We start from the raw sequence: 27625 nt of genomic DNA, 5'->3' as shown, positions 1-27625 counted from the left end.
GCAACTATCAAATAGTGTCTTTTTAAAAAATGTATAACATTTCTACTGCTTTGGATGTTGAAATTAAAATAAAAGTACATTTCAGCTGACCAATATATTTTTAAAGCACTGAGAATAATATAGAGAATGATGAAATGGCTAAAACTTTGTTCTGCTTATAATTGTTAAATGCAGAATATAGAGACATTTGCTTGTACCATAAAAGAATGACATATTTTTATGTAATTATTATAATACACTTATATGAAATAAAGTCTAGGGTAGATCACATTGCTCTGGTTTTTTTATTCTTTAATGTGAGATATGCTTAAATAATTAGAATATGTATACATAGATATTTTCTTGATTGACAAGTATACAGTGGTAGAAATAAAAAGAAACTGATCGTGTTATGCTTTGAGAATAAATGTTGAACTAAATATTTCTGGTATGAAGTTATTTTGTTTTCTGTGTTTAAACACAAGAAAGATATCAATTTCAGAGTGTGTAAGCTATTTGATGCTACATTCCACTAGATTTACATTCCTAATTACAAAATAATTTTATGAGAAAATTGTTGAGTACTATGCAAGGAGAAAATTTTTCTCCAGAAAACAGAACCAAGAGGATTAATATCTGTATCTATATCTGTATCTGTTTCTGCTTCTGTTTCTCTCTATCTCTATGTTTTTATTTTAAGGAATTGGCTCAGGTGATGGTGGATGAGGTGACAAGTCTGAAACCTGTAGGGCAAGTTGGCCAGCAGGAAATTCAGATAGGGGTTGATGTTGCAGTCTTGAGTCCAAAATCCACAGCTTGGGTCAGCAGACTGGAAACTCAGGTGCAACTTGCTATTGTAGTCTTGAGTCTGAAATCTGTATGCAGACTGGAAACCCAAGCAAGATTTCTCTGTTGAAGTCTTCAGCGAGAATTTTTTCTTCTTTGGGAAGCTTCATTCTTACACCTCCAGGCTTTCAACCGATTGGATAAGGCCCACTTGCATACCGAGGGTGATCTCTTTTACTTAAAGTCAATTAATTATAAACTTTAATCACCTCCACATGCACCTTCACAACAACACTGAGGATAGAGCTTCACAAAACAACTGGGCCCCATAGCTTAGATGACATGTAAAATTAACCATCACTCTTTACTCTTTCTTTTGCTCAAGGACCTTGTTTAATTAGTGTTTGTACTCCTGACATGCTTAGTACAGTGCCTTACACATGGCAGGTAGTTAAGTAACATTTGTTAAATAAATGTAATAAAAATTCTGTTGCTTAGAGCCTTACGCTGTTCATTCTTTTAAACATTCTCAAAGTTTAATGATATTTAAAATTTCCTCCTCACCTTAATATTTCTCCTCAATTTATAATTCTCACAAAATAGTGTTCTTCTGTTAATGTGTTTTTGAAACATGTTTCATTGAATGTTTCAGGGTAAATATAACCTCATGGGTCTATTAATTCAAGATCACATGGTCAAAATGTACTGTGTGGATGCTCTGTGTAAGATAGTTTGGAATTCTATAATAGAAAAAAAAGCTAGTTCATCTGGATTTTAGAAGATAAATCTCTTGAACGTGAGTAGTGGACATGAGTCCTTTGGAATAATTTTTTTTCCCATGAAAAAGAATTACACATGGATATAATATTTTTCAAATTCACTGTTGATATTAAAAGAGTAGCAGCGCAACTCCCAATATAACTCATTGGTCAGTATAGTTAAGATAAAAACTGAAATATTTAGAATATAGAATCTTCCATCAAAACTCTCAGAAGATGCTGTTTGCTTGCTCTACATAAAAATTCCATTTTGGTGCAATGTCAGATCAGGTCTCAGCTTTCGACAGTGAGTTGGTAGGGATTCATACAACATGCTTCAGCTATACTTTTCATCTCCTTTTTTTGCTCCTTTGTTAGGTAGCCTTGCAAGATAGGATTCTTGCTGTATTTATCCTAGTTGTACACATGATTTCATCTTGTCACCTACAGTATTGAACTTCAAACAAATAGAATTCTACTCCAGACTTGGGAATTCAGAACTGAAACTGAAATAGGTTTGGCAAAATGTTTAAATTACAGGCTCAAGGATGACAGCCTTTTCCAAGATTACCAACTTTTTCACTCTTCTGGTTTTCAACGATTGTGTCATCTTTATCTACCACTCTTTTAATCTTTAATACTTTTTTTTTTTTGAGGAAGATTGGCCCTGAGCTAAAATCTGTGCCCATCTTCCTCTATTTTATATGTGGGACACCTGCCACAGCCTGGCTTGACAGGTGGTGTAAATCCTCACCTGGGATCTGAACCTGCAAACCCTGGGTCACTGAAGCAGAGGGCTTGAACTTAACTGCTACGCCACGGGGCTGGCCCCAATATTTAGTACTTTTTAGTTCAATTACTCTTGTGTTTGCTTATCATAGACCTAGGTACTGTTCTACATACATACCGTGGTGTTACTTATTTTTTCATGGGTATTAGAAGAGCTTAAAAGAAAATCACTTACATCTTATCATCCATGAGTCTTATATTTTGGGAATTGAATGTTCTATTCTTGGTTTGAATTCCAACTTAAATAATCCTGAGCTGCAGAAGAACATACTTTCTACAGGAAGTCTGATAAGAATTGCCTCTCAATTCTCTGTTGTCTAGGTTTGGGATTTCCGCATATGAAAATTACCTTTATGAAGAAATACTGCTAGTAGTCTATTAGACTTTGTACCCAGGAACAGGTTGTCCATAGCGTCCAGAATAATTAGGTATGAAGAAATTGAAAGTGAGATTAGGAATGGGGAGCACAGCAGTGCAGGTTTCTTTCTTTGCTGGTGTTCTGCCCCCCTCAAGCTCTGCAGCCTTCAGGACATTCATCGATTCCCTTAGTAATACCTCCAGATTTCCCTTTTCAGCATTTCATTCTGTTTCTAATCAGTTATTACTTTTCCAAACTCAGTCCACAAAAATACTTATTAAAACACCAGCCACTTTGTATGATGCTGACAATTCATTTTCCCAAGAAGCCACTGAGCAACCTTTTGAATTCAGTGATAATCGAAATGTTTCCCCACTTATTCTTTTCATGGTGGATCTCTATTCAAACATGGATTAACTTACAAAGAGGTATAGAATGATAAAAATTTAAGCGTTCATTCCTTTGTGGTTACAATGATATCCTGCAAAGAGCTTCCCAAAGAGAGCAATGTAAACTACCTCTAACTATTCCTTAGAAGATTACTCTGTAGATTTTACAAGAAGTAAAGTTATGAAATTAGTCTTTGAAATCCTACACTTAAAGAGGCCTTCTAATCTTTCATTAAAAATCACACTGTGTTAAAATTTTCCTTCTATTAGACTTTACGTAAGCCTTACATTGGGGGAGCAACAGTGGGAAGCGTGTGAATTGTGCAACAGCATTTTAGTGGAGTTGTATAGCATATTAATTGGGTCAAGTAATTTTATCTATGATAGCATTTTAAATATTCTTCAAGAGATTATTAATAAGAGCCAGTCAAGCTATTTGGATAAATGTGACCAGAATAATGTATGTGTCTCAGACAATCTAGTGCCATCATTTTAAACATTTTTACATGAGTAATAAGGACTCATTATACACATATAAGTACATTCTATTCACTTTCAAAAGAAACCTGTTTACTACAATTTGGATTTTTCGATAGAAACATCTTAAGGGTAAAATTGAAGAATTTAACTTATAAGAAATTATTCATACAAATGTCTTTAAATGTGAAACCCTTTTACTTGAGATTTACAAAATCATGTAAATCTGTCTCATATGGATCTTAAACTACAGTTTCCAGTTTAAGATTTAGTTTTATTCACACAAAAATTACCTATTTCTTTTTTCATGGTAACAGATTTGCATGGTAAAAATAAGATAATGCAAAAAAGCTTAGATAAAAAGTAGTAGTTTCTTACTTCATGCCTCACTATTCCCAGTCTCACTTCCTACAATCAATTACATTTAATCACTTAAAATAATTTCTTGTAGTGGTATTTCATGAATTATCAATATTAGGTATTTTCTATTGACATCCCTCTATGAAAGATGATAATTTGGCTTACACAAATTCTCATTAACCTTCCTTCTAATTATGATAAGAATTGTGTAATTATTTTAATGATTCTGTGGATTGGATTTATAATTTTAATTATTTGTTTAAATTTTAATTCTTATTTTTCTTGAAATTTCTTAAAATTTCTATTTAACTTTAATTTTCTGAGCTCTTGCTTGATTTCTCATTGTTGACATTTTATATTACAATAACAGTTGTCAAAATTGCAATTTAACACTGAAGGCTAGTCATTTCTTTAACATTGTTTTCATATTTCAGATAGGTCATAAGTCTCACTTTGAATAATTTGAGAGGTGAATCAGGAAGGAAAACAATATAGTAAGTTAATGCCTTCACCTTTATTTATTAAATATTTAAATTGCTAAAAATTAAGAATATCATTGCTGAAAGTTTAACATGACAAGTTTGCACTTCTCCATATACTTTATTGTATAATGATTTTATATATTTCTACATGGAAGTTTAAGATACAACTATATAATAAGAATGAGAAGGAAAACAAAACTTTAACCTCAAAATTATTTTTCATCTCTTATTTACCTGCTAATTTATTGCCCATGAAAACTCCTTTTGTTTCTAATTTAGCAATTTACTGTCAAAATTTTATTAAATCATTTTTAGAAGACACAATATGGATTGTTTAGCAAATTAATGGCAAAACCTAAAGTTCATCTAGGACTTGCCAAACAACAAGGCAATTGTTCCATCCCGTTTTAAATCTCATCTCTGCAGCTTTAAAGAAATGTAATATGACATACAATGGAGTGGGATAACTACTGGCAGCATCACTAAGTTGCCTGAAATCACCACCAAAGTGTTTGTTTCAGAAACTGGAACTATTTACTGACTCTCTTAAGTGTTCTTTCTTCCATCCTGAGAAAGACAGAAACAGTCAGTCCCATCTCACCTCTATTTTAAGGAAAAAAATGTATTCAGTATGATGAGAGCAGAAGAAAATGAGTTTAGTATATTTAAAAAATCTACATACTAGCATGACGTTCATTAAAAAATAGTAACTCTTTGCCTTGCTCCTCAACTAATGTCCCCCAAAAGAGAAATCTGTAGAATGTGCATTATCAAAACTAAAAAAAAGAGATGAACATTTAAAGAAAGGAAGGGGAACTTATATAATTTCTAATATTCTGTCTCATTCAAATTGACCCTTTTCCTTAGAAGTTTAACTTTGTTTCCTGTTTATCCTATGGACTTCTAACAATAAGAAATAATTTACTCCATTTAAATATAAAAATGTTAAAACCTCAAGGTCAATTAATACAAATAGATTGATTTAAAATGTCTTTTAAAACCAAGCAATTTTCATTTTGACAGATATCATTTCTCTCTGTTCTGATCATATTTCTAAAGCAAATATAGACTTTGAAATAAATAATACCTATGAAATGAATAATCAGGCAGGCAGATGAAATGGATTTCACAAGATAGGACTCAGGTAAAAAAAATTTGAAGTTCAATTTTGGGGACCATGTTTTAAAAGGTTTGAAGGACTTTCGTGTAAAATTTGGAATGGAATATATTGCTTCAAAAGAAAGAACCACATGGAATGATTAGAAGCTGTAAAGAAGCAGATTTAAGATCAATAGCCAAAATTGAAAGGAATATCTTATGCAAAAGAAGTCTCTCTCTTTCCAAAGTTTAAGAATCAGGCTAGATATCCAGCTGTCAGGAAAATTGTACAGGAGGATATATACACTTTGGGCATTTAAACAAATGTTTTATCGATCTTTCTTATCATAAGTGTCTATTAGTAAATAGTCAGAAAGGACCATTTGAGCAAGTATTCTCTACTGCTACTTAAAGAAACTAGAGTATAGAACATTTTTAAAAGAAGTAAGCCCCATCTTCCCATGACATTCATTGGTGTTCACAGTATTGTCATGATTATAATTAATTTTTCATCATTTTAAAGAAAGTTGCAAAGCTACAGCCCAGCTTTATTTTATTTTAACTTTGGTAGTCAGTTAACTTCATGTGTTATCTGGTAAGAAATTTGTTTTCAATCTTGTCCTCCCTCACCCCAGCTAACCAACTTACAACTGTACTTCGTAAAACAAAGTTAGGAAAGAGTGTCATTGGTCCTATACAAATCGAATCTTCACTACTTTGAGGAACAATTGAATACAACTAAGTATTTAATTCCAACTATCCGTACTAACATTTAATCAAATTGATCAACCATGGGCCTTGTGGGTCTATATAATTTACATTTCCTGATACCCACCATAATTGTCTAAGTCCTTTAGTGATTAATGTTAGCTTTCAATTCAAATTTTTGCCAAGCTCTGTTTACTAGTTCTTTGACCAAACTTGAAACCTTTGGTCTTGATATTTAATTTGGTCTCCCCATTATTCAAATTTATGCCTTTCCCAACAGACAAAAGTCCCTGCCTCTGGGATTCTCAGTGCCCACAGGCATCTGGACCAACCCCTAGCCAGGATTCCAGCTCAATTACAAGAACCAGGAGAGCCAAGACACAAGCCATCCAGTCCTGCATTTACAAAATGTCTAGATTTTTTTCTCTTGTCTTCTGTAGGCATTTAAAATTTAACAAATTTAACACTGCGGATTTGTGTTTTGATTAGGTATTCTTACCTAATACAATATTTTTATAAACTGGTAAAACATTCTTCATTTAAGGAGAGTGGAAGTAATTCAGATGGCTTTGAAATTTTTTTATGAAAACAATTGACAAAATCCTAATTTAATCCCCCTGGCTTCCAAATGAGGAACTGAGAAAAGGCAAGTGATTGGCTCAATGTCACAGAATTGCCAAGTGATAAAGGGAAAAATAAATAATTGTACTGACTGCATATGCAATAATCATTCCACACTTAAAGTAACTTTCTGAAATTCTTAAATATCTGTAGTGATCTTCTCTCCAAAACACTTTGGAAATTTGAAAAAAAAATGTATGTGTGGACTGTTATAGTTTTCATGAAATGTGGCCCATAGAAAATTTCTTATATGAAAATAACAGGTAATATATATGGATCACTTGACACTTTCACATGTAATTTCATTTAACTCATATAGCAATCTTATATGATAGGTAATATTATCATACCAGTGAGGTAAATAAGGCTAAAAGGAATATTCACACAGCAAATATGAGAGTAAAGCTGGACATTACATTTAAGTCTGGTTGACCTCAAAACGTGTTATCTTAACCTCGCTAATATATGTCTTTAAAGAGAAACCGGTCCTCAGTTTATGACAGTGTAATGTCACCAGCTCCACTTTTATTGTAACACTGAAAGACATAAATACATTCTTCTTATGTTAAAAGAAAGGATGAAATTTCTGTAATATGATCTTTGTATGTTTGATATCCTAGAATCAAAATCCTGCTATATAACAGTTTTCTAAGACAGACCAAGTTAAGGCAAATCAGTCCCTAAATTGCCATGCCTACCTATGCTCTGAGTAATATGAGCTAGACTGTGTATGACATTCTAATAAATGAAATGGCAAATAGAATCAGATAAATAGAATATGTCTAATTATAGGAAAAAGCAGTTGTACTGCTTGGGTTATATGCCGTGATCTCAATTACAAATTGATGAAAATACCTTAACCTCATTGCCATTTTTAGGAAAATAGTCCAATAAGGGAGATAGCCATTGATATTAAATCATTTAATACATTATTGTAAGGTCTTTTTTTAAAAAAAAATATTACAAAGCAAGATTAAAAGGATACATTATACCCAGTGTATTCACAACTAGTTCATCCTTGACTATATATATTTTCACATGGCTGTAAAAAGTATCCTGGGAATCCTAGCCTAAACATTCTAATCCAGTACAAGAGAATCTTTGTTTCATTTGCCTTGATTCATGATAAACTGAACAAATCCTCATTGAGAACAATTATCTACATTCTATTAAATTTGATGAAGTCAACACTATTTTTTTCAAGGGTTCCATTATTCACTTTTTATTTATCTCAATAGACGCAGATTGTGACAGTTTTGAATTAAAAAACTATTTAAAGAGAGAGAGAGTGCTATAAAAGAAAATAAAGTTAGAAATCAGTACTTAAACTATTTGTGGAAAGAATCGCTTTGGTTCTTGCTCAGTCTATTATTGGAACCAGTAGGTAGTTTCCACCCCATGAAACCCTCCAGGTAAGTTTGACAACACCCAAACTGGTCTAAATCCTGTTCAGAGAGATAGATCCACTGATCATGTACATGGCTATTATGGCAATGTCAAATTTCTAAAAAAGATTCTAAATGGTTATTTTCAATTTCTGTACTATTCTCAGCTTGGTAACAAATGATATGCCAACTGACAGCTGTCCACAAACCATATTTTCAATAATGCTGCTCTAAAATTCAGTTTCCCAATGATTCTGGGTGGTATGACGTAGTGTTTAACATCAAGATTGAGAAATATACACTTCTTGAATTTTTTTGCTATGATAAATGGTATTTAAACATGTATTTACTGAGAAAATATTGTACCCTTCACCAATATTTTTGAAAAATGTAGAAATATAGGAATAGCAAAGGCTAACATTTTAATTGAGAATGATAGTATGTGATTAAATGGCAAACTATGTGGCACAAAATATAAAACAAGAAGAAAACAAATAAGAAAAAAATCAGTAAGACCCATGGTAATTAGGGGTGACTCATGTAGGTGTTGGAAATATGGCTGCCAAAAGATTGAAAATATTTTGATTTATAAAATGTGTAGTGTGCTCTTCAGTAGCTGTGGAAAATAATTGGTTTTTTATGAAATTTTGATGCAAACATTCTAGCTGGAGGACAGGCCCTTTGTTGGAGAACAATGAAGATTATAGTTGTACATTTTGAGTGAGATACTTTTAAATTTCTTTTTTGTTTCTTTTTGCAAAAGCCCTCTTTGATTCCTGCCAATTCTTAATTACTGCCGGGGTGGGGGAACTCTCCTGCCAGTCTTAAAAACCTGATTGGTAGAAAAGCAGAAAAGTTCAACAATGCAGAACTACTAAAACCAATTTATTAACTAGATCAGTGAGAGAAACAAGTGTATAAAATGTCTATAAATTTTCAACCTTAAATGCTTACATTTACATATTTATCAAAACATCAAACCCTCTCTTTCCTCCTTTGACTCAATATACATTTCCAGCAGTTCAGCACCTATCTAGGAGTGCATATAAACCACCCCAGAGTGACTCCACCATGCTGCCTAATTGAGTGCCCAAATTGAGAGTGTATTCATCTGAGGTCACCTTATCTGTTACACACTCATTTCTGCCTTCTTTCTTTTTTTTTTTTTTTTTTTAAAGATTTTATTTTTTCCTTTTTCTCCCCAAAGCCCCCCGGTACATAGTTGTGTATTCTTCGTTGTGGGTTCCTCTAGTTGTGGCATGTGGGACGCTGCCTCAGCGTGGTCTGACGAGCAGTGCCATGTCCGCGCCCAGGATTCGAACCGACGAAACACTGGGCCGCCTGCAGCGGAGCGCGCGAACTTAACCTCTCGGCCATGGGGCCAGCCCCTCTGCCTTCTTTCTAGTACTAATGCCAGTTTGTTTTCATTCACAGCTATGTACATTACATAATGCACTTGTAATCCAAATTATGCCGATCAGATATTTACTTTTCTTTATAGATAGATAAGCCTCTAAGATAGGCTATTTTACATATCAATAATATTTCAGTTCTATATATAGGATTATGCAGGATTATTAATGTCAATTTTACTCTTTGTTATTTTACTACCCAATAATTCTTCTGTTATTTTACAGAACTACTTAGTTTTTTAAACTTCCCTAACAGAACCAAACCTTCTTATCTATCCCTAGATAGATAACATCTGTCTATCTGTATCATCCTTGTCTGTATCCATCTAGTATCTACCTATCCTATCTACCTATATGTGTTCATGTATATGCACTTGTATTTAACTGTTTTAAAATTTATTTTCTAATTAATTTTCAAATCACCTTTAATACTTCCTTTAATATAGTATACTTATTTTTCTCTATTATGTCTCTTTTATTTCATTTTATTTTTTTGATAAGGAAGATTGGCCCTGAGCTAACACCTGTGCCAATCTTCGTCTATTTTGGATGTAGGAGGCCGCCACAACTTGGCTTGATGAGTGGTCTGTAGGTCTATGCCTGGGATCTGGGCTCGCAAACCCCAGGCCACCGAAGCCGAGTGTGCGAACTTAACCACTATGCCACCAGACTGACCCCTATGTTTCTATTTGAAATTTCTCATTCAACAGTTTTTCTGAAAAGAGGAATGCCTGGTGAATGACAAAGCCAGAGATTAATCTCTGAGTGTCCTCTAACCGTGATAATAATAAGACAAGAAGAATGAATGTGCTCTCAGAGGAATTTAAGATAAAATAAATAGAGCAGAAAACCAAAGTCTGAGGCTTAGCTTTCCTGAAGTCAAGATTAGGGAACAGAAGATAAAGAAGCCACTATAGACAGAATTTAACCAATAGGATTAAAATTATAACTAAGATAGGGATATATCCTAGAGCAGGGATCAGCAACATTTTATTTGGAAAAGTCCAGATAGTAAATATCTTTGGTTTTGCACTCCATATGGTCTTTGTCTGCCATTATAGCATGAAAACAATCATAGACAACATTTAAATGAATGGCTATTTTCAATAAAGCTTTACATATGTAAATTTGGATCCATATAATGTTTACATGTCATGAAATGGTATTCTTCTTTTGACGTTTTTTCAACCATTAAGAAAATGCAAAAAACGTTCTTAGTTCCTGGGCCACATGTCAAAATAGTCAGTGGGATGAATTTGGCTTGGGGTCGTTGTTTGCGAATCCTTGCCTTGCAAGAATGAAAGAACATTTCCCAAAGAATCAAGTGTCTGAAACAGTCAAATACAGCAGAAATTATAAGCAACTTGAGAGCAAGCATTCTCTCATATTCATGTGTTTATTTCCAAACATAGCTTTGCACAATATCTTTCACATAGTAAGTGCTTAAAAATTTTTTCCCAACTAGAACTGAAGACAAATGATTGGAAATTCTGAGGTGGCTGATGACTTTCCAAGACATGTCTCTTGGAAAAAATAGGATCATGAAAGCCAGTTTGAAGTATCAACAATTTTGAGTGAAAGGTCAGGAAATGGAAGTAAAGTTCTAGACAGCATGTTCAAAGTCTGAAAGAGAATTAGGTGGATGATTGGGAGGAAAAGTAGATGTAGTCAATTAATGTTGTTTTATTGTTTGCTTCTTAAATTACAAGGTAATGTGTATGTTTGAATACTTGGAGACATAATTAAAGTTGTAAATTAAATGTAGAGCAGGTCTTTCTGAAGGCAGAAGATAGTGGACAAATCTATGATTAGAGAGAAGGATGAGAGGAGGGAATAATGACAGAAACTTATTGATTTGGGTGCAAGGAAAATGGAGGTGCTTGTGACAAACAACATCCTCATCATGAATGACTGAAGATGTGCTAAAGGGGGGATTATGAAGAAGAAGAGGAAGGAGAGATGGAAATTTGAATATTTGAGGGCAAAGTATTTTTTTTTCCAGAGGAAGATTCACCATGAGCTAACATCGGTGTCAATCTTCCTCTATTTTATATCTGTGTTGCTGCCACAGCATGACTGACAAGTGGTGTCTGTCTGTGCGCAGGATCCGAACCCACGAACCCAGGCCCCGAAAGTGGAGCACACTGAACCTAACCACTACATCATGGGGCTGGCCGAGGGCAAAGTATTTTTAATAACTAATCAGTACAATAGATAAAAATGACCAACTTCCTTAGAAGATGAGTGTATATATCCATCTATTTGACTTACTTATGTTTAGAAAATCAGGTATCCTCAACACTATTTTAATTGCTAAATCAAAACTTCCATCATCACCAGTAATATATCTTGTATTCCTTTAAAATTTTGGAGGAGGATAACACATACACAGGAAATATATAAGTAAATAGGAAATACGTATCATCTAATTATGAACTAGGGCTGTCTTTTTTATTGAGACGTCCTCATTATTTATATCTTATTAATTTATTTTACTCTAAATACTAGTATACATTTCTATAAAAAATGACTTAATGATACTCTTTGATATGATTCCCGACAATTTTCCTCATCAGTATGTATTATCTTAATCTTATTTTGCATGTCTGGTATTTTTTACCTTCTCTTTTATCCCATTAAATGCCTAATGCATGTGAATAACATTCCTCTCCAATTCCTATCTATAGAAATGAATATTAATCTATGTAACCTGGATAAAATAAGACTGCTATTCTAAAATGGGACCTAATAGACTATAATCAGAAATAATAGCATAAAGTGAAGCAAAGAAAATTCAGGGTGATTGTCAGAAACTTTTAATGGCTTTGTAAAAATGATTGTGAGTCTGCTCAGGGACATCTTATGGGGACAGCATACAAACAGGAAATAATTCCCAGCAGAGCTGTTTATTTTACTGTTGAATAGTTTTGTAGCAAACAAAGGGGTGGAAATTCTCCCGGCTCAGCAGTTGCTTGGCTGACAGTTCTGTGGCAGGTCACTCACACTTTCTCTTATCTTGGCAGGGTTTGTTGATAGCTTTTACACAACAGCGAAGAATTTGTAACCAATTTCCCTATATTCAGAGCCTTTCATCAACCTTAGGTCCCACTATTTCCAACCTCTTCATACCTCTCAAGTTCATATTTTATAGGGTGTTTGATTCTCACAAAATATATTCTTGTCAGAGATATTCAGTATACTTCTGAAGAAAAACATTTGACATAGAAAACAATGTTTCAGCGAATTGATGAATGAAAGTACAATCCTGAACTCTGTTCTGGGTGTGTGCAGAAGACAGATTTCTGCCCTCAAGTGTGTGTTGCCTGCTTAAGGATGCTGTGGACATTACTCAGGATGACCCCACTGCTGGCCATCTTAGAATGATTATGTACATTCTATGAGTTGATTTCATACCTCTAGAACTACCAGAAGCATACACTGGATGTTTAGATTTCGGTTTTTTTCGCTTATGTCCTGGAAGCCTGGAAGAACCTGTGCTGTTCAGAGGAGAACACTGCTGTTAAACGTTCCTGGTTAAACCTGGGAACTTCTGGACTCGAGCATAAAAATTAGTAGACACTCTTAACATCATACCAATACTGCATGATTTCACTCATATGTGGAAGATAACACATACGTGGATAAAAAGAACAGATTATTGGTTACCAGAGGGGAAGGGGATTGGGAGGGTGGGCAAAAGGGATAAAGGGGCACATATGTATGGTGAAGGATAAAAATTAGACTCCTGGGGGTGAACACGGTGAAGGCTACTCAGGAATTGATAAACAATAATGTAAACCCCAAATTACACAATATTATAAACCATTGTAATCCTAATAAAATTATTTGGAAAAACAAATTAGTAGACACTCCAGGTCCTTCCTGAATCATATTGGAAGTTTGGAAAACAAAACCAGCAGACCGCAGACTGAGCTGCTCATTCCGAAGAGCTCTGGTTTTTACCTTATTTTCCAAATTTTATGCAAACAAGAAAACCACCTATTATGGTTGTGCTGCCTGAGAAGTGTTCCATTGTGGTATTCATTTTAATGACTAAATGCCATATGTGGTTTATCTGCTGTCAGTATTATCTAAGATAAAATAGATGCTTAGTGGTGTTGATAATAAAAGCTTTGTTGATTTTGTTTCATGATTTTTAAATACAGGTGCTGAATGGAATCTCTGCTGAAAAAAATGTTTTCATTTGAATTAGAGAAAAGAATATTCTAATTTAGCTTAAGAGCTACTAACTGGAGTATACACCTTGATAAATTAGACATCAATAATCAAGATCAGACCTAAATCATAAAACAAGTGAACCACGGGAATCAGTGCTTATTGTTATATCATTATCATTATATAATAAGTATTTATCATTACACCCATATTTTATGTACAGTTCAAAACATCTTTCTTCTTAGTGGTTTTTCCAACTATAAGAAAATTGAGAGAATTATAAAACCATAGACCAGTGAATAAAAGAAAAACCTGAAACAAAAATAATGAACTAAATGACATTTCTCCTACTTGTGATGTGTCTGCCGGCACTAAGCACAAAGGCTTATGTATCCCTTCAACATTCATTTACTGACAAAATGCAGGAAAGGAGGACATAGAAGGTGTTTTTCGCCTCATTTATGGCCATCTAGCACAAACTGTACAATATTCCACCAGAAGGCAGTTCTAGGGTAAAGGAGCAGAATAAAAAGGCTCGCACACATTAAAGGATTTTGTACAATTTGATCTTGATACCAATTTGAAAAATAAAATAACTATTACAAATAACTACCTTATTATAAGTTTTCTAAGCTTCTGATTCTCCACAAATTAGAAGACTCCTATCATTTGCAGTGAATTTGGTAGCTTTTGAAAAGACCATGGGTGTATGATGTGGGCAACCACTGATGTTTTGAGAAGCTCTCAATATACTTTACTGTTACATTTAATATCTGGTAAAGAAGCCTGAGATTGGGAGATTTGGGAGGAAACATTGGATTTATAATATATTTCTGAAGTTACTGAGTTATGAACACGTGGCAATAAGTGAAAGGACTATATCGTACTAGAAATAAGTAATTAAGGACTGGAAGTTTATTTTAAAAGGTGATCATCCACATTGATTTCCATACACACTTACTAAGCTTAAGTATGCACGATATGCTGTTTTATTTGATGTAACTCTCTCTTTTTGTATATATGTATACATTTAACTTTTGATGCTGAAAGTAATTAAGCATCAAACATTAATTTTACCCATAAGCTGCCCATACTGATGTTATAATTTAAGATATTCATTTTATTTTCTACTTTCTAAATTATAGGATGAAGTCTGTCCCAAAGCTGAAGGAGATGAAGTTCAGAGGTGTGTGTGGGCCTCGGCTGTTAACGTCAAAGACAAGTTCATTTATGCTGCGCAGCCAACTTTGGACAGAGTCCTTATTGTTGATGTGCAGTCCCAGAAAGTGGTTCAGGTATGAATGATTCCTACTTTTGAAAGTTATTTTAAAAAAACATTTAATATAACAGTCTTTACCAGGTAACTTGTGCACTGCCATTTGAATGTCATTGATAACTTGTTTCACTACTTGGATAACTGAAAATATATGCATTTTCTGCAAACTCTCTTCTTCTGCTCCTTGAGCATAATGAATTAAAGAAGAAATTCAAATATCTCTTGTTTTTAGAAATTGGATTCCATGAACACATCATAATACTAACATGACTAATTCCACAAAAATCGTCCTCAGAGTTGCTTATTCTGTCTAGGACAAGGAGAGCCCCAGTCAGAAGCTAATTAAGGTATTCTTAGTTATCATTCCAGAAACAGTATTATGTCCTTCACATTTGAATCTTAACAAAGGCTGAGACAATAGTAGGCTTTACTAGGTAATAGTAACTCAGTAGGTTTCACAATAGTGGTAAAACAACTAGCACGCATATAGGTCAATGACAGAAAAAGATCTCTAACAAACATTGCCATGGTCATGGTTATGAAAAGCCATTCTGGTTTGAGCCACCAAATGTTTCATTCCCTGCTCTTTTCAAGACTGCCCAACGTGGACAATCTACTTGAATTCAGTTGCGCAATAACCAAGCAGCAGTGTAGGATTTGCATCTAGGCAGTCTGGTTCCAGGATCTGGGTCCTTGACTATTATGATCTATTGCTTCTCAGCTCAGAGGAAACAAACTTACAATAGCTTTATGAGATATGAATAATCTGTTAAATAGGAGTAATAACTGTACATATCTCAAAAAGTTATATTAAGGATTAGATTAATTAATGTATATAAAGCATTTATAGCAGAGCTTGGCATATAGAAGTGCTATATCCTGGTTTACAATAAAAATTTCTGAGAGACACTGGAATCTAACCATTCCTTATATTTACAGAGGTTTTTTTTGGCATCAACATTGGCTTGAAATTGAATATTGAAGTAGCTGTTAGTCCCTCTGATATTGATTCCTGAATAGAACCACAAAAAGTGCTAAGATGTTCAAAGTTAGGACTTCTTGTTCTAAGGGTCCTTAACAGCTTTACATGAATTCATCCAATAATCCGTCTATCCATCCATCCATTTATCCATCCATCCATTCATCCTGTATACATTTATTGATTGCCTGTTATGAGATGTGTTTGGTATCACAAATAAAATAATGAAAAGTCTTTCTATTAGAAAGCTCTAGTATCTCTAGGGTTACAAATTTACAGTGGATAAATAGTCTGATGTTCCAATTTCTAATATGAGAATGAACTGTACAATCATGAGTAAAAGCATGAATAAATGTTTTATTAGTAAACTCTAATGCCTCCAAGGTTACACAGTTCTCATGTATATCCAATCTAATGGTCCAATATCTAATGTGAGAGTAGGTTTTTCTGTATATTTCACTTCTTATGCTTCTGTCTTTGAGACTGCTGGATTTTTGACCAGGTTGATTTTATTTTGATTTCAGCTGCAACATAGGCCAACAAATTATAGGCATTCAATCTGGTATTATCATGACTCTTTAGCCAGTAGGTTAAAATTCGAAGTATGTTTCAGGAATAATCAAGCTAGTCTTTAAATTCAATTTTCAAACTAGTATACGATACTGACTGCATATGTATTACCTACTAGATGTTCAAAGGTGAGAAAAGCTAATATCACTTATTATTCATATAACTTCCATCTTTAGACAATGATGTACAATTTAAAATTAACAAAAAATATTGATAATGAAATGTTCATAGAATGGTAAAAATCACATAAATTATATTATTTTTCAAAATGCCTATAATTAGCATGAAATACCAGGAGGGTGTAAAAGACATTATGCAATGTTAAAATATTAAACATCATATTATGATATAATCATGATTGTGGAATTTTTCAGATGAGAATCTAAGTCTCACACTTTTTTAGGTCAGAAAATTGGGCCTCAGTCTGAATGGGTTCTCCTTATGATCTTGTTATTAAAATAATAATAATTGTGTTTTATTCCTCCTTCTAATCATTACCTAGCCAAAGGTAGTCATTCTGTAGATTTATAGCCCCATAAATAGGTATTGCCTGATTTTGAATATTACATACATGGAAATATACAGTATTCGCTATGTGTGATCTGGCTACTTGGAGTCTATGTTATAATTGTGAGATCATTTTGTTTGCTTGTAGCTGTTGTTAGTATTATTCTTACTTTTTTTGCTTCAGAGAAATCGATTATGGTTGATTCTCATTGTTGATTCTGTATTTGAAAAGTCCTCTACTCTCAAATTTATTTAGAACCACAAAATCAATACTCGTGGGACTTTTGTGATGATTCAGGGACAGGCTCAGGGAGAAGAAAAATCTATCACCCAACATACATGTTCCCAGCTAAGACTGAACAATGGAGGGGCCCTGTCTTCTTGTTTCAGCTTTCATGATCTAAACAAGAGTTCTTTTCATGGTCTATTTAGTGCCATCTGTTTTGCATGTCTGTGCTTTTCTTGGCAATTTTGCTGTTTAAAATGGTCCCCAAACATAGTGTTGAAATGCTTATGCAAGAGGCTGTGATGAGCATAAGAAGAAGCTCCATTCAGGCATGAACTGTAGTGCTGTTTGGCTATGAGTTCAATGTTGTCAATGAAAAATATGTTTTAAACTGTCTTTGAACAGAAACATACATGAAACAAGGTTATGTGTTGATGAGTTCATGAAAATCTTGTGACCAGAGGCTCATGGGAACCTAACTATATATTTCCCGTAGGAATAATGCTTCAGTATTCAGAAATTCAGTGCTTGTGGTGACTTTATAGAGCAGCTACTGCTAATAATGAGAAATGATTGTATTTAAATGTCAGACATTTTTTATTCATTCACAGTAGAAAAGATAAATTCTAGAAGGAGATTCCAGAAGGAGATAATAGAAGGAAAAGGAGAAAGTTAATATTTAGGTCAAATGAGTGATAATGAGTGATAATTTCCAATAATATAATAAAGAATAATATATAGTATGCATTATATATTAGAATATATAGTATCTAGAATATATAGTATATATTAGAATATATATTAGTATAGTATATACTATATATTAGAATAGTATATATACTATATTATATATAATAATATATTTACTATATATTCTATATATTATATAGAATATATATAATATATACTATATATTATAATAACATATTAAAATATTAATATATATTAAAAATATACAAAATATATATTAATTTAATATATTATATTAAAATGTATAAAATATAATAAAATATTAGAATAATATATAGTATATATTATATAGAATATATAAAATATATACAGTATATATTATTCCTTATTTTACAATTTATAAAATAAAATATAGTAAACTCTCAGATTTAGAAAAGGCAGTGAAACTCAAATGGGAAAAAAAAGTTATTACCTAAATATATTAGCGTGACACAACCAAATGTGAAGGCAAAAGGTAGATCTTAAAATGGCAGATAAATTACTATGAGAACTGTAGCAATTTTCTCAAAAGTGATAATGGCCACCAAATAAGGTGAAATAATATTATTAAAGGAATAATTGGAAATAAAATATATTCTAATATTATATGGTCAGTGAAAAAATAATTCTAAAACCAGAGCATAATTTATTTATTGTGTCAGACACACAAAAACATACACTTGATCACCAACAGAAATCAAAACAGAACTGAAACTGAAAACTGTTTGCTTCAGGAATAAGGAAAAGTAACTGAGCAGTAAATTTGATGTGAAAGTAAGCAAGTAAATTGGTAAGCATATGATCTATTAAAATGTTAACTATTGATAATAATAAGGATATTCTCTGAGTTTAAGATTGTAATTTTTAGAAGAGTAAAAACATAGGACAAAAATAACAGTAAAAGTGTTTAAATATTGTACAACAATATGTGAGCAGGAAAAGGGATGATTTGATTTGAAATATTTTTAAATTTCTTGTATTATTTGGGGCTGGAAATAATAATGATTATCTGCGCATATGTTAAATATATTAATTAATATTTCAAGAATCTATGTTTTGAAATATTGTTTGTCTATGAAAAAATAAAATCAATGAACAACTTACAGATAAATATAGTGGAGAAATAAGAAGAGAGACAAAACAATAAGAGTGGAAAAACCGGGACAAATAAAAAAATTAAACAAAGTGATAGAATGAAGTCAAATATGTTCATAATTGCAGTAACTGAGAATGGACTAGTGTAACTAACTGAAAGATGAAAAGAGAATTGTTGGACTGAATAATGAAAATCTAGCCACATGCAGATTGTGAGATACACCCAAAAAATAAGAAAAAATAAAATTTGAAATTTCAGGACAGTAATAGATAATGCAGGCATGTACTGACAACAATACGAAAAGCTGGTGTAGCTATAACATCAGACTTTAAAAGGGACTTCAGGCACAAAGCACTAAACTAAAGAAAGTTATTTGATAATGATAAAAAAAGTTTACTAAGAAAACGTGAGAATAAAAACATATGGTTGCTGACAATTCTAGAAAGTGATTATTGCCAAACTACTAGAAGAGATTGATGTGTGGTCCAAGTGAGAAGTATTTGATAGTTCTATAACTGATAAATCAACAGACAAAATTAATATTATATGTGAATTGAACAACATTATTATTATGTTTGAACTAACAGATATGTGTATGGACCTTTGCATCCAGCAATGCTTAACTATACATTATCACTAAACCTTTCACTATCTTAGTCCATTTGGGCTGCTATAACTAAATACAACAGACTGCGTAGCTCATAAACAACAGAAATCTGTTTCTCAGAGTTCTGAGTCTGGAAGTCCAAGATCAAGGTACCAGTATGGTGGTCTTATGGTGAAGGCCCTCTTCCTGTTCATAGTCGGTGCCATCTCACTGTGTAGAAGAGGCTAGGCATCTCTCTGGTGTCTTTTTTGTTAAAGGACTAATCCCATTCATGAGGGCTCCATCCTTATGACCTAATCACCATTTAGGGGTTAGGCTTTCATCATTTGAATCCTGGTGGGACACAAATATTCAGACCATAGCATTCACTAAATAAAACATTTAGTGAAAATGACCGCATGCTGGGTTATAACTTGAGTCTTAAGTAACACTAACAAAATTATTTCATACTGATTCTCTGACACAATCTTAAGCTATCAACAGCACCAAAGTAAATTTAAAAAGATCAATATCAAGTAATATTGATAATCATAATTAAAAATGTTGAATCCAAGTAAGGCTGTGTTTTGAGGGAATTTTGCTACCTTAATTAAAAAAATAAATAATAGACTGAAAATAAAACATTTAAACGGAGAATTTTAGAATTTAGGTGAAGAAAATCAGAATAATATAAACAGAAAAAGGAAAGTATAAAGATAGATGTAAAAAGACACAGTGGGGGGCCGGCCCATGGCCTAGTGGTTAAGTTTGGTGTGCTCCATTTCAGTGGCCCAGGTCTGTGGGTTCAGATCAAAAGACTCAGTGGAATTAATGTATAAAACATAAAAATTGATTTATTCAAAAAAACTAATTAAAAGGAAACTCTGGGAATTTTGACAAAGAACAACGACAAAAGTCACGATTAACACTATTAGAATTGAATAAAAGAAGATATACCTACAATCTAGCAGAGAGTAAAAGGAACTATGAAAATATTAAGGAAAAAGTCATGGTAGTAAATTTTGAAAACATAGTGGGAAAGAACAAATTAAAGGGAAAATGTAAGTTAATAATGTATAACCCAAGAAGGAATTTAAAAGGAATACTTTTATGAATAATTAAATGAACTGATTTAAACGTATTGAAACAAAAATATTCTGCCCCAAATTGGTTTAGGGGTGAAAGGTCTACCAAATTTTAAAGTAACATTTTAGCAGGCAATTTGATAAGGTCTAGTAATTTAAAAATGTCTCTTCATTGACTTGGTGATTGACTTCCTATTTTACTCCCTCCACCTGCTCTCAAAACCAGCCCTGGTGGTCTAGTGATTAAGATTCAGTGCTGTTATAATGGCCTGGGTTTGTTTCCTGGTCTGGACCACCCACCTGTTGGTTGTCATACTGTGGTGGCTTCATGTTGCTGTGATGCTGAAAGCTATGCCACTGGTATTTAAAATACCAGCAGGGTCACCCATGGTGGACAGGTTTCTTCAGAGCTTACAGACTAGGAAGAAACCTGGCCATCCACTTGTGGAAAATTGGCCATGGAAACCCTATGAATAGCAGCGGAGCATTGTCTGATACAGCTCTGGAAGTTAAGAGGATGGTGTAAAAAGAGTGGGCAGGGTTCTGCTCTGCTGTACACAGAGTCACTAGGAATCAGAATTGACTCCATGGCACTATCAACTACAAAAAGCTTCTCTGGGTATAGTCTCTGTATATTCTCAGACTTTCTACTATCAAAGAAAAATTTTAACCTTCTCTTGATGCATTTTGTCCCACAGGACCATTTAACAGCCTTATTTCCTTACTGTCTGTAGAAGCCTTCCATTGTTGGAACCAAAAATAACATAGCAGATACATCCCTGTTGTAGGAAAAATGTGGGAACTTAATCCTTGGAATAAAAAGGTAGAGGCAGTATTGTGTCATGGGGTTGCTCATAGAGGTCTGGAGAGGTATACGATGGAGTTGAATATTACCCTTCTGTCAATAAAAGGAGAAAAATTTGAATTATAAGGGCAACTGGATACCTCACTGGGTAGAAGGAGAGTGAAGTAGCATTCTCTTGATTTGGGCCTTCTGCATCAATCTGTTCTACAGAAATTTAGAGATCTTCTTAGTTTATAAAAATGAAAATTTCCGTGCTGGATACGTTCAGTCTAATATTTGTTCTGATAGGGTCACCACTTCTTGAGGCCTATGGTTGACTCTAAATATCAACCTAAAATTTTAGATCTATACCACATAAGATTCTCTTTAAAAAAATTAAAATTTGGGGGCTGGCTCACTGGCATAGGGGTTAGATTCATGTGCTCTGCTTCTGTGGCCTGGGGTTGGCAGATCCGGATCTGAGGCCCATGGACCTAACACCGCTAGCCAAGTCAAGCTGTGGTGGCATCCCACATAAAATAAAGGAAGATTGGCACAGATATTAGCTCAGTGACAATCTTCCTCAAGCAAAAAGAGGAAGATTGGCAATGGATGTTAGCTCAGGACCAATCTTCCTCACACACACAAAAAATAAAATTTTTTATCTTTGAATTTGTCTAAGTTCTCTTTTTTGCAACCATATATGGTTTCAGTCTGTGAACCTCTTTAGATATTGATTTCCTTAAGACTACTACCTGCTGGGTGAAAAAACACATCCTTATATTCATCTTAACTTTACCTTAGAGCATGTGAATTTTAATCCTCAAAAGTATGTGCTTAAAGGTAAATTATGAATATCTTAATGACTGTATTTTTATACTTAAAATGCTTCATCTCAACGGTTTTTCTATTTAAAAACAATATGTAAAAGTTAGATTTTATAGACTTAGATATTGGACCCTCTGTTTTTAAGTTAATAATCCAAATAAATTGTTATAAAACTATTTAAAGAAAGAATATGTCTAGCTACTCATAAAAGCTAAATTTAAAAAACTTTATTTGTGATTTAAAGCTTTATTTATATCCACAGGCAGAGAACACTCTTAAAGTCAACTGCAAAGTGCAAAGTTAATTTTGTAAAAATTAAAGCAGCCTTTCTCAATTTGACAACTTTTTCTACTGAGGCCAGATTCGAAGTCAGTCTTTTTTGTATCCAAATGAAATTATACTTCCTGACTGTTTGCTGTAACTCTGCTCATATATTTCTTTGTAACCTGAGTATATAATACAGAGTCAACCAATAGTATTAATTATAATCAAAATTTGCTTATCTCCCAAACATGATAGAAAATACTACAGAATTTTCTATAGGGTGGATATAGAAATGGAACAGGGAATTCCAAAATCAAAATGCTTTCTTCTTGAAAAAAAAATAAGAAAAAAAAGAAAGAACACTATACTTATTTAAATTTATTCTTTTAAGCTTTCTTTTTCAATCCAATTAAATTATATCCCTAGTGTTTTCTACTGAGCTTATCAAGGAAGTCACTTTTCCGACTTTTTCTGTTGCTAGTGTTTGATTGTATGGATTGGTATTAAATGTGTATTTTAGGAGTAAACATTTTAAAAATTTGAACAACATTATTACATTTTATTAGTAAAATAACAAATATCTTCTTGACAACATAAGATTTTACAAACCCCGTGATAAATTATTACCATTAGGGTATATTTATTTTCAGTGAATACATCAATATCATGTCTATCTGCAGCTTAAAAAGTAAAAGGTCACAATTTTTTAATGGAATCTACAAGCTTGGTGTTGCTTTAAACGTCAAATGATTATTGCTTTTCTTACTATTAAAGTTTTTAGAAGAATGGCATGCACGTGATGTTTTGCTGTACAAAAGATTAGCTAGTAAACAACTGACCTCATTTTGTCTTCTGTGGAGCAAAATCAGATTCTGCTTGGATGCAGAAGTGGCTTATTGTAACACCTCGGGAGTATTCTTAAGTGTCATCAGCCCTCTCCTCCAGCCATTAGAACATTATCTTGAGAATCGACATCATTAGTTTAAATTAGGTTCACTTAATTAGCCAGCTGGCACTCTCCTTGTCAGACTGATAAACAGGCTGAGCTTCACTGTTCCTTCGTGTCAAGACTAAACCCCCAGCTCTATGTATTTTTGTTACTATTATCAGTATTTCATTTTTACAAAATAAGGCGTTTTTATAGAAGCTGATACAGCTGGTCCATGACCAGTGTAGCAGGAATTTAAATTTTTTGTATTTGTTTCAACTTCTCAAGAAATATTGATGAATTTGTATAAAACTAGGTATGTTGGGATTATAAGAGAAAGTTTACAGATCAGCAAAGAATACCCTCATAGTATAAGTAAGTTGTATCCTTAAACAATGTCTTAAGTATTAAAGAAAAAGTATTTTATTAACCTCTTTATAAAACTACAATAAATGAAAATGTTTTGGGGGCCGGCCCCATGGCCGAGTGGTTAAGTCCATGTCCTCTTCTTTGGCGGCCCAGGGTTAGGATCCTTGGCGCAGACAAGGTATCGCTCATTTGGCCATGCTGAGGCGACATCCCACATGGCACAACTAGAAGGACCCACACTAAAATATACAACTATGTAGTGGGGGGATTTGGGGAGAAAAAAGCAGGAAAAAAAAAGAAGATTGGCAACAGTTGTTAGCTCAGGTGCCAATCTTTAAAAAGAAAATCTTTTATTGTTGCATTATGTAGTATATTTTAAACATATTTTTACAAAATAATCTGATAAGAAGTTAGTAACACTTGGAAAATGGTACTTCCATGGGAAATTAAAAAATATGGATTCTACGACCTGAATACATAGATAACTGCTATTAATTAGTTGCAATAACACAATAAGTTATTTGAAAGATATTTCTTAAAATGTTTTATAAATCAATAAATCATTGGAAGAAGTATTGTAGCTTAATTATCTGAATAGCACCAGGCCAAGCAAAGGCTACTGTGTGCCCAAAATAGTAATGCTTGTGATTTGGGAGAGTAATTTCCAACCTATAGTATCAGAAACTTTTATTTAAACAAAGTCTTACAGAATCATTCAATAAATCAGAACTGATCCCCTTTGTTATATTATGGTCGAGGTTCAAATCACCTGCTACAAATAAACTTTATTTCCATAGGCTTCTCAAGGCAAAGTTTGAACGATCTTTCTGGCAAAATAATAATGGTAGTCAAATGCAAATTTATACTAAGTAATCATTGAGTCTTCTATGTGGGTTAATTTTGAGGTGAAAGATGAGCTTATATGCAATGCTTTTTCTCAATCACATATTCTTAAACATTGTCTTTTAACTTATAAGGTTTTTCTGATAAATGGTTGATGGCTGCAGAAATAACATAATATGCACGCCAGTGGTCTCCAAAGTGGAGTGTATGCAGCACAAGGGAAGTGAAAGGTGACTAGTGCGTGAAGGGAATCCTAGGATGTCGTTATATTTCATTTATCTTAAAAAAGCAATTACATTACATTTTATAAATATTTAACATGTGAACCAATATTGGAGGTCAGAATTTATCTGTGTGTTGGATGATGATGTAACACACAGCGGACACGAGGGCATCTTGAGAGGAAAGTGGCAGTTTGACAATAAGGAGAGGATAAAAGCAGTACTCTTAGTCTCCTGTGGACTTTTATCTGTACAAAAGAGATAAAATAGCACGTATCTCAACAAAAATTTATATAAAAATTTTTATTTGTAAAATATTTAGGAAAATACTGTATTCATAATAAATCTGGTGAAGGGTATAATTGTTTTTGTTAGATAAAATAATGAAGATGTTAATAATAAGTTTTTCATGTTGTTCAATTTTGCAATTTTCTTTTCCCAATTAGGTAGATTTAGAGGTTAATTAATTATATGTTGAGTAATACTATTTACAAGGTATTCTTCTAAGTGCCTAGGTTATATCATTGACCTAAACCAACATAAAAACCTGCCCTTTTGGAGTCTAGAATCCATTGAATGGCGACAATGAAAAAGAAGAATACTAAAAATGTAAATTCTATAATATGTAAGGGGGTAAGGGCTATTGGAAAAGTTAACGGTACAGCAAGGCCAGGTGGGATTTGGAAGCTAAGGCTGAGGGGACTTTCACAAGGAGAGGCTGATTACAGTATTAAAAAGGGTGGTCACGCCGGCCTCACTGAGACAGTGAGTTCTCAGCAAAGAAGGTGTTGTGGAAGGAAACATTGGCCTATCTAGGGGAAGACCTCCAAAAGGCAGAAATGTGGCTGGCATGTTGGATGAATAGCAAGAAGGTCAAGAGAATCTGGATTGGGGACACCAAGGGAAAAGTAGTAGGTGAGGGGATTGGAGAAAGAAGACTGGGGACTGACAGGCCAGCTAGGGCCTGGTAGTCACTGTAAGGACTTCTGGCTTTTGCTTTGAGGGAAATGAGAAGACACTGTAATGTTTTGAGCAGATTAGTGTCATAGTTTATTTAATGGTTACTTAAAAAGCACTCTGGCAAATATGTTGAGGAAGTTGATGAGCATAAAGTTAGAAGTTAGAAACCATGTGATGAGCTTAGAGATGATGGAGGGTCTGTCCATGGTGGTGGCAGGGAGGGGCTGCAGAGGTCAGGATTTGAAAGACAGATCCAGTCTTGTTTCCTGCGGATGTGAGACATAGGAGAGAGATGGCAGTCACGGATAGTAGAATCTTTACAATCCTTTTCATAAACTGTGGAGAAACATTTAAACTATTTTATAACACAGAGGCTTGCAGGCTTTAATTGTGCCTTTCTCTTTTACAAAAGCTAATGGTCTAAATTTACTGATCATTTAAAGCAATTTCCGGAGTATACTAGCAGATATTTTGTAAAATCCAACACACGTAATTTATCCCTTTCAAAAGTTCATGATATAAGTGGGAAAATATCTGTTTTTTTGAGTGAAAATTAGGTTATGGTAAAATGATCCTAAAGATAGTTGTTTGGAAATATTTTTGTCATTGTTATATGAGTTTGTTGCTGAAAACCATGTATACGTTTCCTCTGTAAAATGTGTTATATCTGCACACTTGAAAACTTCTAGACAGATTTTTCCTCAGAGTTAAACCTTTTCCATATAAAGTATGTCAGATGTCCTTTTCTTCATTTTGATCTTCGTGTCCTTTTCAGTTTTGGTGAGCTTTTGTAACCAAACATCAAAATAAACTAAATTTAATAACAAACCTTTGAAATGCTAAAAGACAAAATGTTCAAAAATTTTGGAGCCCATTGAGGAGATACTTTTCAAATTCTGAAGTTGTTTTGAAAATTGCTTGATATTTTCCTCTTTCAAATACATATATCTTAATTTATTTGAAGGTAATTAATCATGGGCTCCCTTCTGACACCTTCTGGAAGATACTCTCCTAAGTTAACTTTACAAAATAGTCTTTGTCTTCCCATTTATAAAATGGTTCCTACTTTAAGGCTCACCTTCTCCCTTTGTCCCTTACCCTGCATCGTACTCCTTCCCCTGAGCTTTCATGGCATTTGGTCTTTATTTTTCTTTTGTGACATACATCAAGCTATTTTAATTTCTTCTTTTACCCTGTAGCTTATAAATTCTTCAAGGACAAAGACTGTGTTTATTTACTTTCTCTTCCAAGTCTTCATTTGCCTAAATGAGAGTATTGCATCTCTAACCTTAAAACACTATGATGCTAGTTGTCATTAAAATTCCTTTAGTTCAACTAGTTTTCCTAATAGTACTACTAGTAGCATTTTCATAGTGCTTAATATTCACCAAGCATACCCTAAGCTCTTTATATTTATTACCACACCTAATATTCACAACAACCCTCTGAAGTAGGTGTTATTATATCCATTTTATTATAGAGGAAACTGAGCCACAGGTAAGTTTAGTAACTTCCCAAGGTATTTTCATTATTATTTTGTAATTTAAGTGAAGATGCTAAGATTTGAAGCTGCCTTCAGAATACATGCTCAGAAGC

General features: G+C 33.4%; 1 protein-coding gene across 1 annotated transcript in view; it reads left to right on the top strand.

Annotated features, from left to right (window-relative positions):
• The window catches only part of FSTL5 (follistatin like 5), a 710646-nt gene that overhangs the window by 614058 nt on the left and 68963 nt on the right, over positions 1-27625 (top strand). Inside the window, exon 13 of the mRNA XM_046657076.1 lies at positions 14924-15073. Coding sequence (XP_046513032.1) covers positions 14924-15073 — 150 coding nt within the window. The remainder of the gene's footprint in view (positions 1-14923; positions 15074-27625) is intronic.

Source organism: Equus quagga, chromosome 3 (genome assembly GCF_021613505.1).
Source record: "Equus quagga isolate Etosha38 chromosome 3, UCLA_HA_Equagga_1.0, whole genome shotgun sequence".
NCBI classification, from domain to species: Eukaryota; Metazoa; Chordata; class Mammalia; order Perissodactyla; family Equidae; genus Equus; species Equus quagga.
Note: the sequence above shows the minus strand (reverse complement) of the source record. Positions and strands in the feature narration are given on the sequence as shown.